We start from the raw sequence: 12,293 nt of genomic DNA on the forward strand, positions 1-12,293 counted from the left end.
AAATAATAAATTTCTGTTGAAATACTGCAAAAAATGCTATAATGAAATAATAGTATTTATATTTGTACCAGATGCTATGCAAAACAAAATAAACACACACAAGATTCTGCCTTCTGAGCAATTAAAAATGGTTTTAGCTTTTTAGCTATCTGGCATTTGAGTAATTAAATATTTGACCTTTATGTTTCAGAAAGATGTCAACCCCTTTCTTGGGGTTTTGACCCATGGCACTAATAATAACTAGCATTGTCAAATCCAGTGAAGCTTCAGGGCTTAACACTGTTGCTCATTCCTTTCAAGGCCTGTATTTTGTGGCACTATTGGCCTTGTATTTTTAATCAGCCTAAAATTGGTAATTCTAAGTGGTTGAATGTCTCAACAATAAAAGATAATATATGCTATGTTTATTATTATTATTTTATATCTGATATATTCTATAACCTAAAGCATCTTTAAAACAACGGTTTTATGGGTCATAGGCGTTACCTATCATACAATGTAATCATTCAGACATACTAAGGAGAGTTGTGCGACCATCACCACAATCAATTTCAGATTTAAAAAAAATCTTTATTGCCTAGAAATATACATATATTTAAGAAAAAAACCCACAAAAGATGTTATTCTCTCATTTCTCCATCATCTTTCTCTACTTCAACACCTCTGATATAAAGGACATTACTACACCTTATTAAAACTCCACCCAGATGTCCAGATAATGCCCCATCTATGTATTCTTCTGTATTTGCGAGCTGCATGTTCATGTAGCCATCTACCGACAACAGGTAGCCTTGTACTCCATTCCCCACTCCAGTTTCACCATCACTGGCTCTCCTGTTAATCTGTTCAGGAAAGTTTGGAATTGAGGGGTAACCTCATTGCGGTACCGGCGAGTGGTGTGGACTCCCTGCTGCCATCCAGCTGCGGTCTGTCCCTGGTGACCAATGCAGCGGATCTAGGCCCCCAGTCATGGTGCTACGAGAGAAATGCAATTTCTGAAGATTTTAAGAAGAAACCTCATTAGAAGTGATCTTCCTCTCCTTTCCCCATCACCAGCAAGCACACATGCTTACGTGCAGGATGTGTACTTGTAAGAGACGGTGCCCCTGACCACTTCTCGCTTATCTTTCCTGGGCAGCAGCCAATGAAGATCCGAGTCTGCCCAACTGCAGAGGGCTTCAAACACTGGAAGGCCACTGCTTCCAACTGCTCGGAAAGGGATCACATGAGAAGGTCCCGGACAGTGGAGGAGACTGGAACAGAAGTCCGAATCATAGGAGACCTGGCTTACTGGCCAGGGGGAGACTGTCCAACCCCCAGGATTATAACCCTCAGTTACTCCTCATGTCTGGAATTGAACTTATACCCATGGCTCAATTTTCAGCCAAACAGTAGGTTTATAAGGAGAATAATAGTACTAAGATGTTCGCATACCGTAGGAAAACCAACGTTTTATGATCTTAAGGAGCAGCATTTACCCAAGGATAACTCCCAGAAGGGTTAGGAAGGAAACAAGCATCACAAAGAGGAAGCGGAATACGTCAGGTTACATTGGGATAACAATGAAATGAAACAAAACGGTCTGACTCGTTGACTATAAAACAGTCTGTTCTATGAACCTTCACCGAGTGCACAATAAAGTTTTATTTAAAAATTTAAATGCCCAATGAAATGATCTTAAACATTTTAATGCAATTAAAAGGTAGTAGATTTTTTTCATGAACAAATTAAGACCCCCTCATGTATGCCTACAAAATCAACCCCTTGAGGAAAAAAACAAAACATTCTTAAAAATTAGTAACCCTACTTGTTAATGCTATATATAGCTAGACAACCCTATGAAGTAGATCCAGTAATCAACATAATTGTCTTGCTTTGGTATCTCACAACTAACTTTTAAAGCTAACTTTTTACTTATTTGGATAAGTGTAAAACTAGCTTGATGGTTTCTGGGAAGTGGTAGAGGTGGTTATGGTTATTTTAAAATCAACAGGGATAAAAACGAATCTGGAAGCAGAATTAACTTCAGATCTCATTGGTGAAAGGGCTATGTAGCAGCAGCAGCACTCTTTCCGAGACAGACTGGGAAAGGAAGAGTCCAGCAAAAGAAGGACCTTGTCTCGACTCATCCCCTCAGGCAGGGCTCATTGCCACATTAAAATGTGGAATTCTGTTAGCCAGGGAGAAGGAAGAAGCTGGAACTAGCGTCGTTTGACAGATTCTACTACCACTGTCTCAACTATGAGTCAGGCATTGTTCGGTGCTTTGCATAAATTTCAGTATCATTCACAACCATTTATTAAATTAGGCACTATTTAGCCTAATTTGACAAAAGGAACCTGATCCTCAGAGAATTTATGTGTTCTTGGTGAAGCGTCAAGCAAACTCTCTTCAAAGCCTGCAATGTTACTCTTTACCGTTTCCTTTGTTAGTTTGTTCATTATTCTCAAGTGTTTTCCCCCACCACAGCGCTAAGTTCGCATTCCGACAGTGAAAGTGAATATTCTACGTCTGACTCGGAGGATGAGGAAGGGACTGCGCAGGAAGCTGAAGAAGACCCCAGTGAGGTCATTTCGAGGCAGAAGCTGCCAGCTCCTAACACAGTAGTTGCCACCGCTGCTTGCAAGGAAACACCTTCCAAGAAAATGAAGAGGGGCAAACCAGTAAGTGCGGAGAGACTTTTCACCAGAAATTGAAAGATAGTGTAATACTCCAAAGACAGGATACTCTAAGAGACCCGTATGAGGGGAAATCCAATATCAATTGTCCTTTTTTCATTTTCCTTTATCTTCTTAGGCCTGCATGTTCATTAAATATAATAAATCTGTCACTGGAGTATTTAATACAGAATGTCCTTAAGAATTGGAACTGTAATTTTTTTCTTTTACTTAAAAAAAAAACAAATTCAAGTTTGCTATAGGAATTTTAAGAGCAAGTCATCATTTGTAGTCATTTCTGAATATCTCGTTTTCATTTTTGTTCTCCCCCATTCTTTAAACAAATGTATGCTTATACTTTAAAATAGAAATCTTATCAACAGTTTAGTTTTGCGTTCTTTTACTTACAAACATTCTCCTTGTGTTTATACAGCCATTTGTAGTTCCTTTTGTGTGGCTGTTTTGTGTCGTTTTCTGTTGGGTTGGTCATTTCTTAAGCAATTTGAAGGAGTTCTTTAATATGGGACCAAGGTTAGCTTTGGCTGCTATTTTTGTCTCCCTTTCCCCCCTCAAGGAAAATGTAACTCAAGTTCAAAATTCAAACTCACTGCCATCAAATTGACCCCGACTCGCTAGAGAGCCTGTAGGACAGTGCAGAACTGCCCCTCTCGTTTCCGAGACTGGAAATCTTTATGGGAGAGGGAACCTCATCTCTCTCCTAAGCAGCAGCTTTTCATTTTAAGGGCCCTTGGAAAATGTCAAGGGTAAGAAAAACTTCAGTTCCTGAACAAACACAGGAAAATGTGTGTTCACCAGTGCTCACCAGCATTGTAACACCAGTGAGTTATGTGCATAAAAATGTCCATAGCAACAGTTGCAAACAACCTAAATGTCCACTGGGGCATGGTTACATAAGTTACAACATGTGTACTCAGTAGACTGGTAGGTAAACATTAAAAGTGATATTTATAGAGTAGGATGAAAAATTCCTGAGTTGTCACTTATAGAAATTGATACAAAATTACGTAGATATGCTACTATACCTAAAGATCATTTAGACCAGTTGTTCTCAAGCTTCCTAATGTCGTAATCCTTAATACATTTCCTCATGTTGTGGTGACCCTGCCAACCAGAAAATTATTTTTGTTGCTACTTCATAACTGTCATTTTGCTACTGTTATGAATGGGGCCACCCCTGTGAAAGGGTTGTTTGACTCCCAAAGGGGTCATGACCCACAGGTTGAGAACTGCCGATTTAGATAAAAAGATGGGAGTGGATGAAATTTTTCTCTGCTATTATAATTTAAAAGCACCAATGATTTAAATATATGATACTAACATTAAACCAGAATTGAATGGCCAACAATAGACAGAGATATATGTGGGGATTTAGTTGAAAAGTGGTGTTTCAGTTGTGTGAAGTGCACTTTTGATTAAACAATTGGAGGCAAAATATCTCAGTGTACAGCTTTTTGTATTGTTTTGATAGTATTTAAGCCAGTGTAGGCAATATTTGAGGTGGCTAGAATTCTGTTGACCTGTTTGGAAAACACTGAGAGAGGCTTACTCGCCTAGGGATCCTAGGGCTCTCGGTGAAGTGAGGATTGTAGGAACCCTACTGCTTGCATGGCTTCCCATCCCTGCCTACCACCTAGAGCACTGGTTCTCAACCTACCTAATGCCGCAACCCTTTAATACAGTTCGCGTGTTGTAGTGAACCTCCCAACCATAAAATTATTTTTGTTGCTACTTCATAACTGTCATTTTGCTATTGTTATGAATCGGGCGACCCCTGTGGAAGGGGCATTCGACCCCCAAAGGGGTTGCGACTCACAGGTTGAGAACCGCTGACTTAGAGACTACTGCCGAGGGACAGAAAATAAAACAAGTAGTGAGACCTTTTTCTAGAATAGTAGACAAGTCCTTTTTACCTTGCTCTGCTGAGTTCTTTGCCTTTTTCACAGTTCATCGATTATACTAATACTGAAGAATCTGTTAGGGCTATTTGAGGAGCAAGCACAAGTCTTGGTACGTGAAGATTGTGTGTTGGTACCTAAGAATCATTTTTAGGAGCAGACTAGGTTAGTAATTTTTTTTAAACTTTTATGATCCAGTTATTCTATTAGAAATCCTCACTGCCGTCTAGTGAATTCCTACGCACAGGGACCCTACCGGACAAGGATCAACGCCTGTGAACTTCTCGGGAGTAGAAAGCCTCGTCTGAAACTGCTGACTCTGTTGTTGGCGACCCAACATGTAGCCACTAGGCCACCAGGGCTCCTGCCACTAGAGTTCTATGCATTTGGTCCTGAACTGTGTAACGACACTACCTACCAGCTATCAAAAATTCTAGAGGAGCTGATACCAAGGGCTCAAGTAGAAAGAAATTCACTTGAAAATGATGATGGCGACATATGTACAGATGTGCTTGACACAGTGGTTGAATGTCTGGATTGTGATAAGAGCTGTAAGAGCTCCCAATAAAAGTATTTAATAAATTGTTTTAATTAGTTCTGTTACACTGCTATTGCTGTCTACTTTTGAAATAACACAGATGTCTGAAACAACTAAGAACTAACTTTGCTCTGTCCAATTTCAGAGTGACCTAGTAGAGGAATATTTTGAAGCTCACAGCAGTTCAAAAGTTTTAACCTCTGATAGAACACTGCAGAAGCTGAAGCGAGGGAAACTGGATCAGGTATGTCATGAAGGACCTGACTTGTCAACTTGCTGTGAGTTGACGAACATGCTATGTAAGCAAGACTTACTTTTTTTTTTTTTAATTTTTATTTTATTTTTGCTTTATCTTTTAATAGCCGGGCCAAGACTTAATTTTAAGTAAGACTCCACAAGGAGAAGTCTTGTCCTGATTAAATGAACGCTAATGAATGTTAAAAATTATATACTTATTTTATACTTATTATGTACTTTGTCATTTTATCACTTCTTCAAGATCTCTCTTAATCATCAGGGTTATAGTGTCTCTGATGTCTCTGTACTATCAATCTGTGTTCATTTAATTCATTTATTCATTAATTACCACATTGTCCATTAAAAAATACTAATAAAAAGGCTAGCCTCATGACTTCCTCTGAGTTATAAACCTTGCACAAAGCTGAGCATAGTCTGCTTAAGGATATCATGAGTTGAGATAAGGAATGCTTCTCACGCTCTTTTTACTGAAAATCCCACACAACTGTATTAGCTGGGACTTTGTCTGCTATCCCCTTAGGAGAGAAATCTTTTCAGTAGAAGGTAGAGGTGATAATCTACAGGAAGAAGGAAAGATTGATTCAGAGAACATCAAGATTTTGTTGTCCTCTGCAGTAGAATTGAGTATGATTTTCTAAGGTTTCCATAACTTTTTGATGTAAGAATTTTAGTGGGGAATTGGCCGTGAACAAGTATGAGTCTTTATGTTCTACATAACATGGTCCTATGCTTGTTACCTGCTTAGAGACTAGTTGAAAATGTATGACAAGAAGCCAGTTCACTCGAAGGAAGAGTGCATATATTTTTAATAGAAATGGTATGAGAAAAAGATAAATGAATTAATCTGTAGTTGAAGCAGGACTCCAAGGACCTGGAGTGGAGTGAAGAAGTGCTTCATGACAGTGAGAGAGAGGCAAGCTCTCCAGTGATTGTGACGATCTCAGTGACGTGTGAAAAGAACTCTCAGTTACTCATATTCGGGGCACCCATCTTTCTCCCTCCCTGGATCAGTGGGCTCGCTGGCGCGTGTTCTTGTGGTGATGGCCGAGTACGAAAGAGAACACAGAAGAACCCAGGCCTCTTGAAGCCTAGCCTCAGAACCGGCACTGTGTCACTTCTGTCGCATTCAAGAGGCCCCAGCAAGTCATTGCGGGTGGGGGTGGGGGTGGGGGCAACATCCAGAGGCACTGAGCTGCGCTCTGCCCGTTAGTGGTAGGAAGGCAAAGGAAATGAAGCACTGAGCCAACCGTGCAATTCTCCACAGATCACAACGTTTGAAATGAAAGTGCAGCAATGAGAACACAGGTTAGAATCCCCATGGAGAGTGTTCTGGGTAATTTGGTTAGATGACTACTGGAGATAATAGAGCCCACCCAGCTCCCTGGAGGAGAAGAGTCCTAACTGTCTGCTCCCATCAGGATGGCAGCCTTGGAAATCACACGGGCAGTTCTGCTCTGCCCCATCCGTTGCTGTAAGATGGAATTAACTCATCAGGACACAGTAGCAACCCAGCAAGCTCCAAAAGTGATGACAAAGATTTTTTAAATTGCCTAGCCTATTTAGAAATCGTATTGAGAAGTAGCCCTATTTTCTTCCAGAATGTGGGTAAGTAAAGACCTGCAGTGACCATTGCACATCTAGTCTTCAGAATTAAGCAACGCTGTCCTCTCAGGGTAGGCCTTGAAAGCGTGGCCATTGCAGGGTGAAAGCTTCACTGTGCTTGGAAAAGATTTAAAGTTGTCCCCAAGAGAAGAGAAAAAGCAGGATAGATTTATCTTACTAGTGAAAATAGCAAATTATAAGTAACATTCAATGTCTATAGAGAATTAATATTGTGCTGTTGCTTTAAGCTTATACATTTTTCTCAATCCGTTAAAAGTCTGACTTTATTGCCAAGCTGGGAAGCAGGTTCAATGATCTTAATAGTAAATACCTTTGTGTTTGCAATTTTTAATCATGTAGATGATTCTACACAAAGCATCACAAATTCTTGTTTTACTAACAAGACTACAAAAAGAATGTTTTTCTAAAAAACCTTAAAAAACCAAACTTTAAATCATGTAAAGTAATATATGTTTCACTTAATGTACTGAACACATCACCAAACCAGATTAAACAATATTTCTACCTGTAGCTTCTTCTAACTTCTGCTTCTAGGGAAGTGATTTTCACTTGAATTGATTAGCTTCATTGTTTTGAAAGTGATTTTTCTCCCACTTTCTTTTAAAGCAAACTTTGCGTAACTTACTGAGCAAGGGTTCACCTTCCTTTTCTGCTGAGCTCAAACAGCTAAATCAACAACATGAGCGATTGTTTCACAAGTGGATGTTACAGTTACAGTAAGTGTTTTAATCACCGCATGCCCTTGTAAAACAGGCTGTGCTATATTATATAAACCTTAATGTAAAAAGCAAGCAATGTAAGATTTAATTTTATTTTTAACAAACTTGATCAATCTTTAAGACAGCTGTTTTCCTAATTATAATGATACAAAAAAATAGAAATTTCACATAATTGTACCTGTATGACTCTTCTCAGAAATTCTGTGATTTTAAGAAGTTTGTGTTTTCTGAGTTTATCAGACTTGATAGCCCACTGGTAAAATAGTCTTTTAAAAGCTACTCTCATAAAACATTTGAACGCTAATATGTCAAGATTAATAAATACATCAATTATATTTTGCTCCAGTTATCCACAGCAGAATTTCTAAAATGAAAATACACCATTTTGTTTGTTTTGTTTTAATTTTAATAAATCATTTTACTGGGGGCTCTTACAGCTCTTATAATAATCCATATATCAATTGTAATAATCACATTTGTACATATGTTGCCATCATCATTTCTAAACATTTTCTTTCTACTTGAGTCATTGATATCAGCTCCTCTTTTTTCCCACCTCCGTCCCCGGCCCTCCCATCCTCGTGAACCCTTTGTAATTTATAAATGATTTTTATTTTCATATTATGCACCGTCCAATGACTCCCTTCCCCCACATTTCTGTTGGTTGTCTCCCTGGAGGAGCGGGGCTTGTTTGTCAATCACTGCGATTTCTCATTATTGGTCCTGAGGGGTTTACCTGTCCTGGATTCTGCGTGTTGAGAGCTCTTGATCTGTACCCGTGTGCATGCTCTGGTCTAGCAGGTTTGTAAGCTAGAACTGGGGTCAGGATAGTGGGGGTGGGTGGGCATTAAAGAACTAGAGGAAAGTTGTGTGTTTCCTTGAAGCTGTGCTGCACCCTGGCTGGCTCGTCCCTTCCTTGTGACCCTTCTTATGAGGGGATGTCTAATTGTCTGCAGGTGGGCTTGGGTCTCCACTCCAACCCCCTCACTCGCTTCAAAATGGTTGTTTGTTTTGGGTTTTTGGGTGCCTTAAACCTGATCCTATCGACACCTCGTGATCACATGGGTTGGTGTGCTTCTTCCATGTGGGCTTTGTTGCTTGCCTGCTAAATGGCCACTTATTTAACTTCAAGCCCTTAAGACTCCAGACGCTTTATCTTGTAATAACCAGGAACCATGAGCTTTCTTCATTACATTAGCTTATGCACGCATTTTGTCTTCAGTGATCATGTCGGAGAGAATGAGGTTATTAGAACACAGTGTTCTTGTGTTGAGGGAGGACTTGAGTAGACGCCCAATGTCCATCTGCTACCTTCATACTTAATCTGTACATATTTGTATATAGACCTGTATCCCTATTGTTATATATTAATATAATTACATGTGTACACACCTATGCTTATACCTCTATGAATGTCTTTTGCCTCCTAGTTCTTTCCTCTATTTTCTTTTACTTTCCTCCTGTCCCACTATCATGTTCGACCATCATTCAGCTCTCTGTACTTCCTTTCGACTACATTGCACTTGATCCAACCCCACCAGGCATTCTATGACCTCCTTGCCATCGATTTTAATTGTTTTATTAATCATTTTATTGGGGGCCTCTTAAAAATCTCTTAACAATCCATCATTTAATTGTATTAAGCACACCTGTACATAGTTGCCATCATCATTTCCAAAACATTTTCTTTCTACTTGAGCCCTTGGTATCAGCTCCTCTTTTTTCCCCTCCCTTCCCCACCCACCCTTGTGAATCCTTGATCAATTATATTTTATTGTTGTTATTTCACCATCAATTTTAGATCTCTTATTCCCTTGTCCCTGGGTTTGTTGGCTCCCCTCTCCAAGCCCCCTCTCCGTCCCCCAGGAACCGTTGGTCCTATTGCTTTCTCCCTGGGCTTGTTTATCCTACCTATCTTATGTAGATGACATGACAAGAAAAATTAAAAAGCCAATGAATAGTTCCAGGTCTGTCTGCTGACCCTTATGAATATTTTCCAATTGAGTCTGATGGAGTGCCTAGCCCTGCCCTCACCCCCACCCCCCACCCCCAGTCTGAAGTCTATTTTCAGAATTCTTCCGGGACTTTGTGGCTTTGCTTCCCCGCCTGCTCTGTTGCGCTCTCTTCATGTTACACCCTGGAGTGTGGGGTCAGACTGGGCACAATTCCCGCACTGTCTGTGGTGCTGCCTTCCTTAGCTCTGTGGGTCAGGAAGGGAATGTCCTGTCTTGAGGTAAGCCCGACCCTACAGTCTCTCTGTGCATTGGCTGCTCCAAGCGGGAATGCTATCCTCAAAGCTTGGTGGGTCAGGATGCTGTTCTCTCTGTCTGTCATTTGTTCCTGTGGAGTCTGCTTTCTTAAGGTACTGTCACTCTCCTTGGGCTGTATCTTCCGTGTGTCCTCTGTAGTGCATTCTTCTGGGGAGGGGTTGGACACAGCTGGGATAGGGGCCAGCCTGGCCTTGCAGACCTCTCTGTTACTTCACTGCTTCATGCCAGTATGTTGTCTTCAGGGCTGGGTGTACCAGGTTGAGGCTGGTCCCTCTCTCCCTTTCTTCCTGTGGAGACATAAAGAGTACTTTCCCTGTGGTAGATTAGTGCCTTGTTCTCCCCCCTGCCCCCATGCCTTTGTCTCCTCCCACCCTATTTTTTTTTCTTGTCCTCCCTGCCCCTCTTTCCCCCTTTTTAATGTTTGTATGCTGTGTGCATCATTGGCTTTGGTCTGTCCCCTGCCTGTGTGCCTCTCCCTCAACCCTTAAGTTATGTATTAAATAGTTTTTCTTCTGACTCCACCGTGCTGATGGGACCTATCTCAGTGGACTCATCTTGTACTTGTCCTTTTGTGCTTGATTAGCTTTGCTTAGCATAATGTCCTCAAACTCGTGAACATTTTCTCATAAGTTTATTGGCCATTTGGGTTTCCTCCCTGGAGAAATTTCTGGTCAGGTCCTTTGTCCACCTCCTCAGAGGGCAGGCTATTAGGGTATTGTATATTTTAGTAATAAGTCCTTTGTGTGATGGGACAGTGTCAAGATCTTCTCCCAGTCTTTGGGTTCTCTGTGACTCTTGGTAAAGCACACAGGTGTTTTATCCGTAGTATATCCCGTTTGTCAATCTCAGGTTCTTCTGTGTGTCTGTCCTTCCCTATTTCAGGTAGCCCGTATATTCCCTGAGCTAAGGTTCTCGGGCTTGTCCCTGTTCCTTCATTGGTGCCCTTAATAGTCTGGGGTTTTACTTCGAGGTCTATGTTCTACCTTGAATTTGTTCTTATGCATTGGATGAGATAAGGATCTTTTTTATTAAAACCTTTTATTAGGGGCTCATACACCTCTTATCACAATCCATACATATATATACATGAGATAAGGATCTTGCTTCATTTTTTCCAGCACCACTTGTTGAAGAGGGCACCCATTTCCCATTTGCTGGTGTTGGGGCCTTATCGAAGATCTGTTGTCTATATGCTGCTGGTTTTATTTCTGGGTTTTCTGTCCTTTTCTATTGGCCTGAGTGTCTGTCATTAAGCCAGTACCATGCTTTTTTGACCACTGTGGCTGTGTAGTGTGTTTCAAAGTCAGTTGAAGCGAGCCCTCCACCTTTGCCTTTCTTCTCGAGGAGTTCTCTGCTAATTCTGGGCTTCTTCCCCCCTCTCCACATGAAGTTGGTGGTCGGTTTCCCTTTCTTTGAAGAAGGTTAGTATTTGTGTCATCAGAGCATTGAGCTTCTGTAGCTCCTTGAGTAGGAGTGACATCTTTACTGTATTGAGGGTTCTAATCCATAAGCATGGATTAGAATTCTTCCATTTGTGGCGATTACTTTTGGTTTCTTGTACAAATCTTTTGGTTTTTTGGATAGGCATATTCCTAGGTATTTCAATTTGTGCTTGGCTATTGTGAAGGGCACTACCTTGATCGCCTCTTTTGTGGTCTTGTCCGATGTATCTAGCAATCCAATAGACTTCTATTTGTTGATCTTGTCTCCAGTCACTTTTCCATATTCCTCTATTGTTGCCAGTACTCCTGTTGTGGAGCTTTTGGGGTCTTCAATGTATAGAATCATGTAGTTTGCAAATAATGATAGTTTCATCTCTTCCTTCCCCAGATGAATGCCTATAATGTCCTTTCATTGACTTATGTTGTTAGCTAGGACCTCCAGTATGATGTTGAATAGAAGTAGGGATGCAGGGCATCTTTATCTGGTCCCCTTGTTGATGGGATTGTTTTAATATTTTCACCATTTACTATGATGTTGGCTGTTGGGTTTTCATAGATAGCTTGCATTAATTTGATGAATTCCCCTTCCATTCCTGTCTTCTTGAGTGTCTTAATTAGGAATGGGAGTTGGTTGTTGTCAAATGCTTTTTCTACATCTATTGATATTATTATGTGGCTCTTATCCATTTTCTTCTCTGGGTGATGTTGATGGAATTTCGGATGTTGCACCATCCCTGCATCCCTGGAATGAGCCCCACCTGGTTATGATAGATGACTTGTTTAATATACTTTTGTATTCTATTGGCCAATATTTTGTTAAGGATTTTTGCATCAGTGTTCATTGGAGATATTGGTCAGTCTGTAGTTCTC

The 12,293-nt window shown here is 40.6% G+C and overlaps 1 protein-coding gene and 1 pseudogene across 4 annotated transcripts in view; one reads left to right on the forward strand and one right to left on the reverse strand.

The window, feature by feature from the left end:
• Window positions 1-12,293, forward strand: part of ORC2 (origin recognition complex subunit 2) — a 60,815-nt gene that overhangs the window by 24,067 nt on the left and 24,455 nt on the right. For all 4 annotated transcript variants that reach the window (XM_075530349.1, XM_075530351.1, XM_075530352.1 and 1 more), the window contains 3 exons: window positions 2,470-2,663; window positions 5,257-5,355; window positions 7,599-7,708. In XM_075530349.1, the coding sequence (XP_075386464.1) occupies window positions 2,470-2,663; window positions 5,257-5,355; window positions 7,599-7,708 (403 nt within the window). The remainder of the gene's footprint in view (window positions 1-2,469; window positions 2,664-5,256; window positions 5,356-7,598; window positions 7,709-12,293) is intronic.
• LOC142424942 (small nuclear ribonucleoprotein F pseudogene) lies at window positions 621-879 on the reverse strand (annotated as a pseudogene).

The sequence above is a fragment of the Tenrec ecaudatus genome, chromosome 13 (assembly GCF_050624435.1).
Source record: "Tenrec ecaudatus isolate mTenEca1 chromosome 13, mTenEca1.hap1, whole genome shotgun sequence".
Lineage (NCBI taxonomy): Eukaryota > Metazoa > Chordata > Mammalia > Afrosoricida > Tenrecidae > Tenrec > Tenrec ecaudatus.